The sequence below is a fragment of the Sorex araneus genome, chromosome 1, assembly GCF_027595985.1.
Source record: "Sorex araneus isolate mSorAra2 chromosome 1, mSorAra2.pri, whole genome shotgun sequence".
NCBI classification, from domain to species: Eukaryota; Metazoa; Chordata; class Mammalia; order Eulipotyphla; family Soricidae; genus Sorex; species Sorex araneus.
In genome coordinates this window covers 23,994,240-24,012,956 of record NC_073302.1, presented here as the reverse complement: position 1 = coordinate 24,012,956, position 18,717 = coordinate 23,994,240, and the positions used below count along the sequence as shown (strand labels likewise).

At 39.7% G+C, this 18,717-nt stretch overlaps 1 protein-coding gene across 9 annotated transcripts in view; it reads right to left on the bottom strand.

Annotated features, from left to right (window-relative positions):
- Positions 1–279: 279 nt before the first annotated feature.
- LPAR1 (lysophosphatidic acid receptor 1) overlaps positions 280–18,717 on the bottom strand; it is a 149,743-nt gene continuing 131,305 nt past the window's right edge. For all 9 annotated transcript variants that reach the window (XM_055135425.1, XM_055135434.1, XM_055135369.1 and 6 more), the window contains one exon: positions 280–2,736. In XM_055135425.1, coding sequence (XP_054991400.1) covers positions 2,435–2,736 — 302 coding nt within the window. In that variant the 3' untranslated portion in view covers positions 280–2,434. The remainder of the gene's footprint in view (positions 2,737–18,717) is intronic.

Below are 18,717 nucleotides of genomic sequence, written 5' to 3'. Positions count from 1 at the left end.
TTCCAAAGGAAACTCCACCTTGACAGTCACACTGATGTTTCATCTTAAAATGCTATCTCTCCTTTCATATAACATAAACTACGCCATTTCTTGCAGATTGGAAGGCTGGAGAGCAGTTCAAAGCCATAGAAGCTTACAGTGGTTTCACCACCAGAGTTCAGTAGCCTTATGACAGGGAAGTAAAAGGAGTTCACAGAGGGAAGGGTACAGGAAAGCAACGCAAATCTGAAGATTCCTGAATAGGAGAAACAGCATTGACCAGAACCACACGTCAGCAAACACGGATTAAGAATGATTTATTATGGTCCAATTAGTATTAGTATGCTTTCAATTTCAAATAGTCCATATCTCCTTCAGAATATTATCACATGAGGAAAAAGAAAACCCATGTTCATTTCCTTCATTTCCGATATAAAAATGCTCTGTATTTCGTAAAAAAAAAGTACGTGCAAAAACCTTTTTTGGTAAACTGGCTCGCCACATTCTTTTCACTGTGAACACTTTACAAATATGCCCTCTCTTTCAAGACTGACCGTCCACTTCAGAGACAGCCATTCTTCTAAACATCATTCTCCTAAACATCTCTGACTTTCCCACATCTCCCATCACTATGACTTCATAGGTTACTTAAAAAAAATAAAGGGGTACAATTGCTAGTTTTCCTGGTCAATGCATCAAACTGGAATCCTCCAACATGGCAGGGGTCAATGGGGGGGGGGGCGGTGGTTCCTAATCACATTCTGACAGAATCCAGTCACATAAGGACATACTCATTCCTGTTGTCTATAGAAGGATCCCAAGGTTTTGATATGATAATCCTTTATTCACTTGGCACATTTGATTTCTTTACATTTCATCAATTCTACTTTACAGTTGTGGCTAGAAAGAGTTGAATAACTGGTTCTTCGAACAAAACTTAGAACTACTAGAGATATTAATTTAGGAACTATATTTGGAATAGTTGATTCTTTCTATTCCACCTTACTATATTATAAAAAGTTACTCTTGACAAAAGTTACCACAGTATTTCCTCTCTAAAGGTAAAAAAAAAAAAGCAAAAGTTATTTAATTGGCTTTCCTCACAGCTAGGACTCATGCAGTTAGAAGCAGAAAACCTTTTCACAAAAGATAAGAGAATTAAGAAAAATTCACATTTAAAAAAATCCTTCATGGAAATATGTCCTGGCTAAATAATCAATTCCATGGACAAAGTTTTTTATAGACAAAACTGTTATAAGATTACTTATAATAGTGAAAATTAGAAATAGCCGAAATAGTCTACAAAGATGAGCATGGTAAAATAAATGGATTTGTGTTCATTAAATACAAAAATGGTTTTGCAAAAATTTCAAGGCCATAACAAAATGTGGCTATTCTGTAGTGGAAAGAAAAATGTATTTATAAAATTGCTTGTAGCATGATCCCAATGATATAAAATGGTATAGAATATACATATAGGGACATACAGGGAGGAAGCTATTAATGGTGGTTACTGGGGTGTGTTATCAGTTATTATTTTTCTGCTTAATACACTTGAGTTTCCAAGATTTTTATAATGAATATGTATTATTTTATAATACAGGAAACAAGGCTATTAAAAATTCTCTGATGTGATTAAAAATTTCATAAGTATGATAAATATATAGGAGCAATATTATTATGCATTACCTTTTATGGACTTTTAGAGTAGTATTCTTTTGGTAATATTTTACATTCATTTCCTATTTTATAATTGTCACAACACTTTAACAAAAAATGGTAAGAATGTGATTATACTATTGTCTGATTCGTAACCTAAACGAACACTGGCTTTAACATCTAGGTTCTTCTATTTCCGAGAAGATTTAAAATTAATACTCTATTATCTTTTTTAAGGCATATTGCATTCATACAATACATGCATGTGTTCTAAAAAGTTTTTTTAATTTACAGTTTTCTGATGTAAGACAAAATGGAGTTATGACATTTTAGAAAAAGTTTATATTCTTATCACAAGCATGCTGATAGGTATAAACATGTTTATTAAATGAAACATATCCATTAAAAACAAGGGAAGCTTGTCTGTAAATGAAGTTAGAGATTCAACTGGTCAGAATTCGTTCTGACTGTACCAAACCACAAAGGAATCTTTTGAAGTCTAGTTAGTGTCATCTAAATGTGCACTGCAGAGTCCATATGTAAATTCCATTGCAAAATCTCCACTTGCTACTTCCAAAAGGATCAGGATGAGGGTTCTCACATAAACTAACGTCCAATATATATCAAGTCTTGTGGGGCTCTAGGAACAAATACTGCCATTGGTTAGTGTTTTAAGTACATGAGTTTATCTTTCCGCTCCTTCTCACACCCAACCTTGCCCTGGCATTCAGGTCGGGTCGGGGAAGACTATTCACATGTCAATCCATGATGTCTGGCTTCTTCGCTGAGTTTCCTTCTAAACCACAGAGTGGTCATTGCTGTGAACTCCAGCCAAGATGGTGTGGTTGAGGGAGGAAGCTGAGCGGTCGGAGCCTTCTGTGGGGCCACTGGCGTTCTCATTGCGCTGGCAACAGAGGATCTGCCTGAAGGTGGCGCTCATCTCCTTGTCGCGGTAGGAGTAGATGATGGGGTTCATGGCAGAGTTGAACTCGGCAAGCAGAAGGAAGAATTTTTCATAAGCCAGAACATCACATTGCGGACAGCACACATCAAGAAGTAACAGGACCAATCCAGGAGTCCAGCAGATGATAAAGGCGCCTACATGGACAGGGGTAGAGATCAAGAAAAATGGGGGGAAAAAATAAGAGAGAGAACAAAAAAGATATGCATAATTATTAAATGGGTAGTCAAAAAATAGAATGATTTCAATTTAATAGAAAAATACTGAAATTCAAAAACATCAGATTTTCTGAAATCTTAAATGAAATTTTTATTTCCTGGAATAAAAACGGGACAGTACAATAATTAATTTAACAATATCTTGTTAATTTAGATCCTATTAAAATGACACTGATGATCTTTTGGAGCAAAACAATTTGCTAAGCAACCAAGAGACAGAAATTACCTTCAGGATACACATTTTGTAGCTTATAAAAAATAAGGATCTTAAGTAGCATGAGATTGTTTTCAAGCAAAACAAAAACCCCATGACAAGAGTCTGTTTAGCTAAGACACAGTTTCAGTTCTCAAGTTGACTACCTTAAGTTCTTGGCTCATTATTTAGTAAAATTGATATAGAACATTCATTTCAGAAATTCAACTGTGATTTAAAATACTATAAAATTTCACATCACATCAACTTAAACAATTATCATTATATAATGTTTCCCCTTGTGATGAGAACCTTTAAGATTTATCCTCTAAAAATTTACAAATATTTAAATCAATATTGTTAATTATAGTCGCCGTGCTGTAAATCACCACCCTAGTACTTATTTAATTTATGGAAAGTGTGCATCTTTTGACTCCTTCACCCATTTACCCACCCCAAGACCGTGTCAATCACCAATTTATTCTATCTATGAATTTTGCTTGTTTGCTTTTATTCTGCTTTTTTTGATGTTGTTGGGCAAATGTATCTTATATTTTCTTTACCCATTCGGCCAATGACTATAAATAACATAGAAATAAGTATAGAGGTGGTAGATATTAATTTGAGCACTTTAATTTTCTTTGGCAGGTTGCAGAGTCTCTTGCCCCCATGCCTGGCGGTCTTCACCGGGGCCCTTCAGAGGGAGGGTGGGATGAGTTTCCCTCCCTGCCTCAAGCAGAGCTTCTCCCTTCTCCCTTGCTCCCCCACCCCCACCCCGGCAGCAAAAGACCTCCGGAACCCAGCCACAGCCATGCTCAAGGCCACTCTCCACACGCTCAAACGAGCCTCACACATGAAGGAACCGGCAGAGAAACCCAGGTATGCAGGACCCGGGACTGAGATCTTCAAGTCTCCTAGGATTGGGACTGGGCCTCTTCCACCCAGATCCCCCATTTTCCAGTAGCTAGGCAGTCACACCCACAAACTGCCCCTCTCCCCCTCCATGTAGTCCCATCAACAACCCAGATCCAGAGACTATAAAACAAACCTGCCGGAAGCGCATGGCTGTGACCTCTTATTGTCTAGTTCTCCCTTTCGGAAAGCCCGACAAGCTACTGAGAGTATCCTGCCCGCACGACAGAGCCTGGCAAGCTCCCCATGGCGTATTCGACATGCCAAAACCAGTAACAATGATGGGTCTCATTCCCCTGACCCTGAAAGAGCCTCCAATGTGGCACCATTGGGAAGGACAAGTAAGGAGAGACTGCTAAAAATCTCAGGGCTAGGACGAATGGAGACATTCCTGGTACCCTCTTGACCAAATCGCTGAACAACAGGATGACAGTGATTTTCTTTGGAAAAATATGCAGAAGTACAACTCTGTTTTTGGTTTATTGTTTTGTTTTGCTTTTTCTTTCTATTTGTTTTCTTGAGGAACCTTCATATTGCTTCCCATATTGTGATTGCATTAATTTACATTCCAACCAATACTTCAGCTTCCCTTGTCACTACAGCCTTGACAAAACTTGCTTTCTTGTCATCTTGATAAAAGCTACTACAGCAGATATGAGGTGGTAGTTCAGGTGGAATGACTTCTCTTTATAGTATTGACTTTCATTTCCTTGGTAATTAGTGAAATTGAGCACTTCTGGGAACAAACTCTGAGGCACAAAAAGACGCAGAAGAAACAACATCTGCGCTTCTATATTCACTGCAGCACTGTCCACAATAGCCAGAATCTGAAAACAACCTGAGTGCCCAAGAACAGAGGACTTGATAAAGATACTATGTTTTATCTACAGAATGGAAAACTATGCAGCCACCCGGAAAAATGAAGTGATGAAATTTGCTTATAAATGGATGGACATGGAAAGTATCATGTTGAGTGAAATGAGTCAGAAGGAGAGAGACAGACATAGAGTGATGGTACTCATTTGTGGGATATAAAAAAACAGTATGAGACTAATAGTCAAGGAGAGTATAAACAAGGGCTGGGAGGAAATGACTGTCCATGGTTAAAAGACTGCCGTGTGTGTGTGTGTGTGTGTGTGTGTGTGTGTGTGTGTGTGTGTGTGTGTGTGTGTGTGTGTAGAGAAAGACCACTATGACAATGATGGTTGGATATGTCACTCTGGACAAGAACTGAGTGCTGAAAAGGGGTAAAAGGATGTACATACTAACTTTTCAGTTTCTGTATTGCAAACCATAGTGCCCAGATGGAAAGAGAGAGAGAAAAAAGAGACAGACAGAGATAAAGACAGAGACAGGCCGGCAGGGAGGTGGGGTGGGAGAGAAATTGGAGACATAGGTGGTGGGAAATGTACACTGGTGAAGGATGGTGAAGGACAGGTGTTGGAAAACCGTATGACTAAAAACCTAATCATAAAACAATCATTTGGTACATTTTAGTGATAATAATATTATTTGCTACTATCTTCCTCATTAGCATTGGCCTGCTTGGAAATAGCAATTTTCAAATATATTCTATATGTCCATATTAAGTTTTCCATGATTCATAAATATTATCTCATTTAATCTTCCTAATATCTGTACAAGGCAGAAGCTATTGTCCTATCACACTGATGAAAAAAAATCAAAATCCAGAAAAACTAAGTAACTTGCTTGAGGTCACAGTACTGGAGAGAGACAAATAGAAAACAAACGTCAGAGTTTCTGTTCTTAAAGACAGACTCCAAAAATACTATATTAATACATCTGGTTCATGAAATTCCAGTTTGTTTAGCTTCTGAAATCAATCACTTGGCTCCCAGGGTAAATGGAGATTATGCAATAACCTTCACATCTACAAGCATGTTATACCAGAGTTTGCTGAGGCTTCAGAGGTGACAGAACATGAGTCAAAGAAACGGTGGGCACTGTCGTGTCCTGTTGCTTTTCACCTAACGGGTCCCACATGCATGATCAGGTTACAAAAAAAGCAGACAAGGAACAGAGATGATCGAAGGAATATATTAGACTCTTTCAACTTAAAAGACATTGGCCTAGGTGGATGCAGGCTTGGACCAGGGTGGTGGATTTGGACTAACCTCAAGGACTGGGTTCCACAGAATGTAAATAAACAAGATCCAGTCTCCAAACAGCTTGGTTTTAAATGTGAGTTTTCTTCTATTTGAACCGTTTCAGCAGGGAAATCAAAATAAAGGAGAAAAGTACCCCCATAAAGCTCTTTGTTCTAAAACACAAATGTGTATTGGTTTTAAACTGCTGTTCACTTTGAAGACTGTCCAGGGTGCTTCATTTTCTAATAAATACAATACCTTAGACTTTCCTTAGAGAGAGAAAAGATATTTCAAATATCAGGAGATAATGGCCAAAGAGCTATTTGAACTTCAAGTGAAATGTTAATAAAGCATTCATTCCAAGTCCTTGAATTTCCTAGCTTGAAAATCACTCAGAAAGCTAAACATAAAGGAAAATCAAAGGAATGCCTCTTGGGTTTCAGAAATAATGCATTATTCATTGAGAAGCCAGGAAGGGAATTATTCTCAGGGTGGAAAATGCTTGGATGGAAAATGCATGGTCCCATTATTCCATTTACTTGGAGACTAAAAACACACAAGCCCTTCATGAATGGGAAAGCATTCTTTCAAGTTTCCTTTCTTTTATCAAAGCTCGAATAGAACTCAAATTTGGAGCTCCATTAGACACCAGTAATATGCATCCTAATAGATTTAAAAATGATCTTTTTCTATTTTCTGATGGAAGGGAACATCCTTCATTATCATGAACTTGCTCCAGTTATTTGACTTTGCTCAGAAGTGACGGAATTCAAATAGCCATTTGTTATAACAGCTATTCATTTTTTTAATTTGAAAAAAGTAAACATTCCTCCAATAAAAACCATGCAATAAAAAAACTAGTCCATAGGATAGAGTAGGATAGAGAAGGAATCAGCATGACAATAATAGTTGGAAATGATCATTTTGGACAGGAACCGAGTGTTAAAAGTAAGTAAAGGGATATACCTTTCATTATCTGTATTGCAAATCTTAAGGTTTCCAAAAGAACAAAGGGATATATATATATATATATATATATATATATATATATATATATATATAGAAAGGAAACAGAGACTGGGACCATTGGTGGTGGGGAAAGTACACTAGTGAAGAGACAGATATTGGAACATTATATGACTGAAATCCAATTATGAACAATTCTGTAAATGTGCTTATCACTGTGACTCAATTAAAAATTTATTTTAAAAAACTAGCCTAATGGAATGTATGTTGAGATCAAAAAGTGCAAGGAGGCTTCGTAGAACAGAGCAAGAAGCTAGAAACACCAAAGCTTGCCACAGGCGCTAGCTGTGGGCACCTTACGGAGGAACATAGAATCCTCCCCCTTGGTCTTCGCTGAAAGCAACTGTTCTCAGTATTATGATGAGGATGAACCGCATTTCCCAAATAGTGCATGTGGCTCTTCAGGACTCAACTGAGGAATCTAAGGAACTCAGATACAATGCAAGTTTCCAGATCAAGATCTAAAATTTAGATCCCATATATTAAAAAATAAAGTTTAGATCATATAGAGTTTTCTCTTCTACTCTGTTTTCTCTCACAAAGTGAAAGAAAATGACAAAAAGATGAAGACAGTATTCCAAATGGAAAACAAGACTTGGAAAAATTCCAATACAATTAGATTTTAAAACAAAAAGTGAATTAGTATCATAAAATTAAGCTTGTTCCAACTTCATCAACTTAAAAAAAAATTTAATGAAATACCGTGAGATAGAATTACAGACTTACACACTTTTGTGATTACATTTCAGTCATATAATAGTAGAATAGCCATCCCTCAGCCGGTGCCCATTCTCCACCACCAATGTTCCCAGTATCCCCCCTGCCTCTGTGGCAGACACATTCCCTTTTACTCTGTCTCTGTCTCTGTCTGTCTCTGTCTCTGTCTCTCTCTGTCTCTCTCTCCCCCCGCCCCCTTTTGGATGTTATGGTTTTCAATTGAGGTAATACGTGGCCATTATGTTTGGTCTATAGTCTACTTTCAGCACACATCTCCCATCCCGAGTCAACTCTATTTTTTTGAAGGTGGTTGGGATTGGGCCACACCTAGCTGTGCTCAGGGTTTACTCCTAGCTCTGCACTCTTTGAGGACTCAGGCTGCTGGGGATCAAACCTGGGTCAGATATATGTAAGAAAAGTGCCCTACATACTACTATCTCTATAGCCCAAACTTTGGCAGCTTCTGAAAATAAAAAGGGAATTGGAAGAAATATAGTGAGAGGTAGAGTTCTTGCCTTGCATATATAAAGTGTTAGCTTGAACCCTAAGCATCATAAAAAAATTAGTAAATAAATTTTGTAAAAGCTAGCTATAGCACAGTGGGTAGGGCCTTGAATGCGGCCTACCCAGGTTCGATTCCTCCGTCCCTCTTGCAGAGCCCAGCAAACTACCAAGAGTATCCTACCCACATGGCAGAGCCTCACAAGCTACCTGTGGCATATTCGATATGCCAAAAGCAGTAACAAAAAACAAACAAACAAAAAAACAAAAACAGTAACAAGTCTCACAATGAAGACGTTACTGGTGCCTGCTCGAGCAAACAATGAACAACAGGATGACAGTGCTACAGTGCTATACCTAAATCTTCTTGATAATAAAGGGCCAACAACAGTTTATTATATTATAGACCTTGCTATATACATCATGGAACCGATAGATAATCTGTACAGACTCAAATACTCCTCTTTAAGGCAGGATGATAAAAGCAAAATTAATCTATTTTGACACCTGTAAAGTAGAAAAGTAACTGCTTCCTGAAAGCTCTGTAGTATGATGTAGGATAATATAGCCTCAGGTAGCTTAGGTGTATTGGGTTGTTCCCATCACAGTGCTCCCTTTCCTCTGTGTTTATTTGTAACTTCTTTCTTTGTACTCTGTTGACTTGTAAATACTGTTTTTCTCTTCTCCTTGAATGCTTTGAAGTTTATTCAGAGCCATGTCCTTTTGTATGGACACAGGAAGACAGCAGTAAATGCTACACTTTTGTAACCTGGAAGTCATTTGATGCTACATGATATTTTCCTCCTGGGCATCTGTTCTCTTGACCTAAGCCTCAGCTGCCCTTACTTCCTAGCACCCCCCAAAAGCAGGGTCCTGATGAGGAAAGGGATGGACCCAGGGTTAGCAGTGAGTTATGTGCTATCCTGGCATCGAGATGGGCCTGGCCAAAGTGCCTAATACTTAACAATAAGTTAAGAGCTTGGTCATGGACAAATGCTGTCATGATCTAAAAAGTAATAACTAGATTCGGACCCTGCTAGGGTTAAGAATGACTAATCTGGCCTGAGCGCTATGGTCTGAGTCTGTGGCAAGATGTTCCCAGGAGAGCTGCCCTACAAATCTCATTGTATCTCTTATTGTGTCCATACAAAAATAACTAATATTAAGATGTTGATTGAGTTTTTGGACTAAGGAAAGGAGAAAAACACCTTAAGAGGTACTTTGGAATACCTCTAGGTGGTCCTTTGAACCTGGTGGGCCCTCAGGAAGGGCTTTCTTATGTTGATTTTGCTACAAGATTGAGTGTAGCCCAGAGGGCAAGGGGGAGAGAGACAAGTAGGGGGAGAGACTAGTGAAGAGCAGGCAGAATCCAGAGACGGGGTTAAGGAAAGAGGAGCTAGGAAAGAAGAGTGTGAGATGAGAGAGATGAGATGAGATTGAATAAACGGTAACTAATCAGCAACCAGCTTGGTCCTCGTTCTTCCTTCGCAGTCCTTGGCCAACAGCTGTCCCCATCCAGCCCATACACAGCGGCTCCAGAGTACCGAACACAGGCGGTGAGATAGAGCTTCCTGGAGAGCCCTCGAACACACACCCTTCAGCGTGTGTAGTTTTTTACAGTATGTGGTGTGGACTAAATGATATACACACCCCTTTACAATTGCTTCTAACTGACTGCCACTGCCCATTGCTCTTGTGACTCGTACAACAATGGATATGGCACAGAACTGGATTAGATTTCCTGTAGAGCTGAACATGAAACCTTGCACTAGGCCATGAAGACACAGTGTTTCAAGGTGCACTGACATGACACCAATATGACTAAGAGATCCCGAGGAGTTGTAATTGGATGTGATGGGAAACACAAGGGAAAGGGAAAGGAAGCCCTAAAAAGTACATAAGACCCAAATCATATTGGAGGAACTGCAGTGTATTTAGGAGATAAAGTGCATAACCTGGAAGAGAAAGCATAAAGTAATGTGAGACTCAGGAGGGATGGTGCTTTAGGTGGTCTGTATATTTCCAGAGCATTTCTGATAAATATTTTCCCACAAATCAAGGCATAGACAAGCACTAATATGAAAAAGACTCTAGAATACTCTACAAACTTTCCCATCTGAATGTAAGAAAAATAGGTGGGGGTATTTTGTGTGCGTGTGTGTGTGTTTTTATGGGGGGCAATATCCAACTATGCTCAGGGCTAACTTCTGGCTCTGCACTCAGATACTATTCCTGGTGGGACTATATCTGCACTCAGATATCACTCAGGGGTTTATATGGGATGCTGAGAATTGAACCCGGGTTGGCCACGGTAAGTGCTCTACTGGCTGTACCATCACTCTGACCCCAAATGGGAGGATTTTTTTTAATAAAGGTGAGAACATAGGATATGGTGCTGGGGGGAAAGGTGAAGAGAACAGAAATGACAATCTGCATTCTATATAGCTTTAGTGGGAAGCATATGTAAGACTTCAGGTAAAGATGCCTTGAAAACATCACAACAGCAATCTGAGTCTCTGAGTAGCCACCACCACTATTACAGGTTATACAGGGAGGACAATTTTCAAGAAAATATCCAAGGATTGGAAAAGCAGCGGAAGTTGTTCGTCTTAGACCAACCAAGTCTCATTCTTTCCTTATTTGTCTGTCAAATCAATCTGTGAGGGCCCGAATGTCCACAGAGATGAGAGAAGAGGTGCTGGAATGTAGACACGAAAAGCAGAGAGGAAGGAGACTGCTTTGGAACAACAGGTCACAGCTGCAGAACAAGATCATGTTACCCCACTTTCCCTCAAATCTACTCAACTCAATCAGCTGAATAATGCTTACCAGCTGGTCTCACAATTAGCCTTTTTTTTTTCTGGAGTGACTTTTTCCTAACTAGTTGAACTTTTCTTACATATGGAACGTAAGAACCAAAGTTGAAGAGAAGAAAAAAAAGTCTCTGACAGGAAAAACCTCTAGGGAGAGAGCCCAAGATTTGTGATGCAAAAAACAGAATGCATTTCCAGTCTGGCTGGTAAATTTGTGTTTCCACAAAAACTCAGACATCCCACGGATCTGAAGCAAGTCAAGGTAAATCAATTCTACACCAGTGGTGTGTCCAAGTTAACCTCTCCTGGGCCTCTTTCTCCTTGTTTTTTCAAATGAGGATTTCAGAAATTATTCTATCTCAGAGACTTGTGGAAGACATGAAATGGAAAAATTAATGTTAGAATACAGAAATGAAATTTTCTGTTTCCACTTACTAGTATACTGCTCCAGAGGAGGTATCTTCACATCCTAGAATTTGGTACCATTTTAGTTTATTCTTTAAGTTATGTTTTTGGCTACGAAGAGACACATTTAAGCATTGGACAGCCAGGAAATAATTTCAAATGTTTAATTTTTTTTCCTTTTGGGGTCATACCTGACAAGGCACAGGGATTACTCCTGGCTCATGTACTCAGGAATTACTCCAGGTGGTGCTTGGGGGATCATATGGGATGCTGGGAATCAAACCTGGGTTGGCTGTGTGCAAGGCAAATGCCCTACCCGCTGTGCTATCACTCCAGCCCCTCAAATGTTTAATCTTAAAGGAAGCTGTTAGACAGATATAAAGCTTATTCCTAGGGTCACTGTAATGAAGATGCATGTGGTGACAATTTGAGATAAATATCTTTTTAAAAGAGAAACATAAATAATAAAATCAATTTCCCAAAACACCAAGAAGACAAAACAAATGCAACTGCATGATCTCCACAATAAATCATTTCTATCTTGATATACCAGTTTTTACTTCATTTCGGTTAGTACATAGCACTTTCATTCCCCCTCCCGCCATGGTGATAGTATCACTGCCACTGTATTACTGTGATCCCGCTGTTCATCAATTTGCTTGAGCGGGCACTAGTAATGTCTCCATTCGTCCCTGTCGCATGCTAGTGTAGCCTGATAGCATATTGGAGTCTCTTTCAGGATCAGAGGGATGAGGACCATCACTGTTACTGTTTTTGGCATATCGAGTACGCCCCAGGTTGCTTGCCAGGCTCTGCCTTTCGGGCGGGATACTCTCGGTAGCTTGCTGGGCTCTCCGAGAGGGACAGAGGCTTTTGGGGTGGCCTTTACAGGTGTTCCCAGCTACCGAATTAAGTTTTTGGTCGACTGGCATGTTGTAACCATTGCACACTGACAAACACACCTGCCTGCGTCTCTGAGCAACACCTGGGACATTTGCGGCCTCAGGTTGATCTCCTTGAGGTTGATGCAGTGCGCCCGGAGGTTGTTGAGCAGCTAGCAGAGCAGGACCCTATCTCGGAGGGTCTGTGCCAGGTTGAACACCTGTGCCAAGTCCCAGGTCACCGGACAGTTGGCGGACAGCACCCCACAGTGGATGAGCCACTGCACACACTGCTGCCACAGCTCTATGTCTGATGGTGCTGCGGCTCAGCCCAGCTGGGACAGACAGACGGCAAGGCTGTGGCTGCCATCTGTGGTTTTTCCATGCCCCGCCAACACCATTCTGTCCGAATCTTGCAAAACAGTTGGCAATATTCATGGGGAATCACGCACAGAGTTCCAGCAGGGATTACGTGTAGAGTTCCACGCCTGGCGTGCTGAGCCGCAAGTTGTCTAAGGCGAGATGGTGAGCTGGGTTCGGGGGAGCATTAGGGGTTTGGGCGGCATTGGCACCATCTTGCCTCCAATCAAATATGGTGTGGTAATTACGGAAAATGAGTAGGAAGTGTCTTATGATGTGTCATGTGGTCGCAAAAGTGTCCACGCGGTTTAGGAATATGTTCACTCACACGTGAAGCTCGGCCCGAGCATGTGGAAAGTGGCCTGGAGTGTGGCAGCAGTTGGGTTGTGGCCCGCAAGCCACCTCCTCCTGGCACCAGATAATCTCCTCATCAGCCACCATCCAGAACTCATGGCTGCTTCTCCCAAGGGCATAAAAAGAGGCCCCCATAACATGCCACTGAACTCTGTGCCAGGCTGTTTTCACTCGGGGCACCCCCGAGGGTGGCCGGTGAGAGCCCTCCCCGCCCCAAGGGACCCAGCCCCGGCAGCCAACCTCCACAACCCATGGTCATAGTATTTCACACATATAGTGTTTCCATCACTCACTACTAAAATCAACATTTATTTCCTAATGAAGGGCATTAACAACACAGAGATCTCAAAAACAGCAGAATGCTCATTCTGTTCTCCTTTTACCATTCCTGGGTGGAAGTCTCAGCTCCATGACACTTTCTTGACCAACATAATGTTGGCTTTCCTGTTGGCAGGAGGATGCCAAAACTGCCTTCTAGCATTTTACACTCTGTAACATTAAGCAATGAGAACCATACACATATGTTCCCTATCCTACATCAGATTCTGAATCGCATCTTGCAACTATACATTGGAAAACACATGAAGTGGCCTGCAGGCTAATAAACTAATCTAGAAAACTATTTGGGCATGAGAATAGCTAGAGAAACCAATTCTGCACAGTTCAACCCTAGCCCAATGAGCAATAACGTTTATCTGCCCGTTTTATCTGCCCTCTCAACCTAACGTCTAGCTTGAACGGAATTTCTATCAAAAGAGTAACTGATTAACATTCCATCACTTTTCTGCTTAAAATCCCGCAAAGACTACTTGAAATCCTTATAGAGGCTCATCATGCCATCCATGACTGACTTGTGCCTTGGGAACTTCATTTCTTTCCACACACCTCTCTGTTCAACTTTGAGTCACACACACCTAATTTCTGTCAGGATCTTTGCCTTTATGGTCTTTTTTTCTGGACTATTTCTGTTGACATGGATGTCTATTTACTTGCAGCTAACTAGGGCCTCCTGAAAGGCAATCCTGCCTAACATTTAGAAAGCTAAAATTATCTTAGCAAAACAAAACCAGAGCCTTCTCTCCATTGCATTATTACATGAAACCATTTTTATTTTCCTTATCTATAACCAAAATTTCTTTTTTTGTGTGTGGTGGTGGTGTGTGTGGGGGGAGGGAGGGGTTATATTCCAAGCAGTACTCAGAGGATCTAGGGACCACTCATAGCAATAAACTGGCCCACCGTGTTGGTGGTCTAATGCAAAGACCTCAGAATGTGGTACTGCTCAGGCTTGTGGTGATAGGGACCAGCAGAGTCATCCTGGCAGGAGCTTCCAGAACTGTATTCAACAATGCCACATGGTGTCAGGATCAAACTCAGGAAAAAAAAGAATGCAAGAAACAATCCCTGTACTATCATACCAGTGATAGTATGATATCATTAATTCTTTTGAATTGGTTTACATATCAATATTCTATCCCCTTTCAATGAAAACCTATGCCTTGTAAAAGGAAGGAACGCACCTCTCATGTCAGTATCTTTGGCATTTAGGACAATGGCTGGCACATCATCACATTTGTATATTTTAATCGGGTTAAACTGCCCAGTAGCAGCTAACTGCCTAACAGACTTGCTTCAAACAAGAAAATTGCATAGGAAAGTTATTAAGTTTTGTTCTATTTTGAAAGATAAAAATTACCACCTACAATGTGCAAGTTATTTGAATAAGAATTGAAAGAATCTGAGATATTGATAGAGTCTGAGGTGGCTACTGTGTGCAAAAAATTTCATTTCAACCCATTGTTGCTAATACAGACGTGTGCTCTATTACCTGTGGAACCTACCAAGTACTGGAGAACCAGGTTGGCTCACAAGTGAAAGAAGACATGCATTAGGCAAGCAGTGGCTGAAGACTTGTCCCATAGTATCCTGCTGTCCTACCAGACCCTGGCCATAGTGACCTAAAAAGATCATTCACTGACCCGACACTTTTGTACTCATCATCCAAGATACATGTGACTTCCTATGTTTAAATGACAAAGTTATCAGAAAATGAGGAGAGACAATACATCTTGCCCACTGGCGTGCAATATCATGCCTTAAAAACATGAAATTCTAACTTGTTAGCTTAATCAGTGTCCATTCTTAAGACTAAATTTGAAATCACACAACACTTTCCCGGTGTCAGACTTGCAATTTTTTCAGAAACTTAAATTGGTGAGTTATTTTTATACATTTGTGACATAATTTACTTAACTCAAGGAAAATTTGTAAGTTGTGATTTCTTCCTAGAAAGGGGATCAGCTGTGTTCCTTTGAGTGATTGGTGTTTAAGTGATTACACAAAGCTAACTCTTTGAATTATAATGTTTTTTCACTACAGAAAGCTTAAATATCATCAGAAAAATTTAAAAATAATTTATAATTCTATAGCTTAGAAACACTATAGAATATATGATCTTGCACTTCTCAAACATTGTTTCCTTTTAATTCTAAATTTAGTGGTTTCTTTTTAGTTTCTTTTCTACTGGTTATAAACGAAGTTAATGCAGAAAGATTGTTTACTAGCAATGGGAAAGGGAGAGCAGGCAATTCGATTTGTTTTCAGAAAAGTATTTTTGTTCTCTGATGTTTTTAGAGACACAAGTTATCTCTGCAGCCCTGAATTTCTGGGTGTCTCTAAAGTTTATTTTCTTTTACATGAGACCCAACAGAAAAGGATAATGTGACTTACATAGTTGTCACAAGAAAATCATTTACAATTCTCAGAACAGTGCAATCTGTTTTGCCTCCCAAACTTAAAAATTGCAAAAATTTTCAAAAGAAAATTTCATCCTTATTAAAAAATTATAAATCTTAAATCTCACAGAAAATTAATGTTGTCAACTCCAGACCAACACCATTTAACTCAGAATGGAATTCTAAACTTATTGCCTGACTATGATCCAGCTGTTACCAAGGTGATCTGAATAATATTTATCCCTTTACAAGGATTAAATGAAACCCCCTGAATTTTCCTCTAGCCAAAGTTCAATATAAACAGAAAATTAAAAATTGGTTTTGCAATATATTTATTTTTTCAGCAATGAATTAACTTTCTCTCAAAATGATCTAGGTCAAAATGAGTACTAAAATCTGGGTGAAATTGTGAAAGAATATAGCTGATGACAGAATCCTGTGGATTTTATTCCTTTCTGTTCAATAACTACTGGCATGATCAGTAAGATGTGTATTACTCGGAAAACAGACTTCCAGTCAAGGTCAAAGAAAATGTAACAGAAAATTAATTTGTTTTTTGGTTTCTTACTAACACAATGGATGAAAAATGTTTAAAGCACATCCTGAAAGTTTGGTGAAATATCCTTGCAACTTACATTTAAAATTATATGTGCATATGTGTATTGACATGTAAAATGTCCAAAGAAATAGCAAGGATATCACCATAAATTATAAACAGGATTGTTCTTTTGGAGATTGGCTATGCCTCCTGCAGTTGCCAAATGTCCTGGGTTGATATTTACAAAGCACAGATTCTTGTGTCAGAGGGAGGTACAGTCTGTTCTGCTATAAGATAGCTGTGTGCCTCAGATATCATCTCTCACTATCAAAAATTTTTTTTGGCTTTTTGGGCCACACTCAGTGGTGTTCAGGGCTTAGTCCTGGCTCTGCACTCAGGAGCACTCACGGCAGGATCTGGTAGATGCATGGGGTGCCAGGAATTGATCCCTGGCTGGCCTTGTCCAAGGCAAGGACCCTATTGGCTGTAGTATCTCTCTGGCTCTCGAAAACTTTATTACTCTTTAGCTTAAAAGATTTTAAGTGATTAAAAATATATCTAGTTGGGAAGTGGGTGAGGCCAAAGAGCTTCAGGTTCAAGATCATAAGCACGAGTTTCAATTATTCTAATTAAAGTTCAAAAGTGAAATATTTGTTGTTTGAAACAGCCTAAACATTACAAGGCAAATTCTAACAGCTAAAATCCTGAACAAAGTTCAATCATTTTGGGTCGCTGAAAAAAAACCTGCAACAATATTACTACTAGGAATTTAACCAACACACAGCCACACATAGTACAATCACACATGTGCAAGGAATTCTTTGCAACATTGTTATTGTTTATTTTTTTTAATTGGAAATAATCTAGGTAACTGCAAGTAGAGTGGTGAAATAAATTCTTTTGCATTCCTAAAGTGAAATCCTATTCAGTTGTTAAGCAGTATTCAAATGCCTTAATGGTGCCAAATGATTGCCAAGATATAGTAAAAACAATAAACTATAGAAAAATAGTTATAATGTGTTACCAGTTATATTTAAATCACTGTCACTGTCATCCCATTGCTCATCAATTTGCTCGAGCAGGCACCAGTAATGTCTGCATTTTGAGACCTTTTTTAAATTTTTTTTTTTGCTTTTTGGGTCACACCTGGCAATACACAGGGGTTACTCCTGACTCATGCACTCAGGAATTACTCCTGATGGTGCTCGGGGGACCATAGGGGATGCTGGGAATCAAACCCGGGTCAGCCGTATGCAAGGCCCTACCTGCTGTGCTATTACTCCAGTCCCTTGAGACTTTTTTGTTACTGTTTTTTTGCATATCGAATACACCACGGGTAGTTTGCCAGGCTCTTCGAGAGGGGCAGAGGAACTGAACCCAGGTCGGGCAGATGTAAGGCGAATGCCCTACCACTGTGCTATCGCTCCAGCCGATATTTAAATAGCCAATAAAACACAATATAGCACGTGTTCAGATACAAATGCCTATAAGCCTCTCTCTCAAGTGAAATGAATCATCAATACATTTAAGCAATGTTGAGAACATGACCAATATGACCTTATTAAAAATATCTCAAAGTATTTTCTTTGAATTTAAAATACCACCTTGGGCCAGGGAGACAGGTGAAGTCGTATTGCACTGGCCTTGTGTGCTGCATGTGAGAGGACCTGAGTTTGATCCCAGGTACCATACTGTACCATCACTGCAAGGTACAGACCTGAGACCATTCCATACCTCAGTGGGATTAAGTAACACTGCATCACAGGGTCTGAGCACTGAACCATCAGGTCTACACTTTCAAGATGAGAATTACTGGGAGAATTGTCCCTGGCCCTCTACTAACCATCCCTTCCTAGAACTGTGGGAAATGGTACACTATTAACTTTTATGTATATAAAACAGGTAGAGAGTCAACATGAAATTACAAAATTTTAACATCGATCTCTCCACCAGTGTCCAATTCCCTTCACAAATGCACCGCTGCCTGTTTGCTTCCCACCTGCACTTACAAGAGGCATTTAGAGAGATAGATAGATAAACACTTTTTGCCATGTGACTTAAAATACTGTTGCTGATAGAGTTTCACATCCACCTTTCAGCACCAGCTTCTTTTCCTGGTTGAATGTTTTCTTCCACAATAGATACTGTCCCCTCCCTGTCCTGTCTCCCAGTCCCCTCAAGTGGCATATCTCCTACTGAATACCAGTTCTCATGTTCTTTGTTTCCATCACCTTTGGGTATTTGTTATTCCACCATTGTGTTTCTTATTGTAATACGTAAGACAGAGATAATCATTCTATGTCTGTCTCTCTCCCTCTGACTATCTTAACTCATCATGATACTCTACAGGTCCCCCC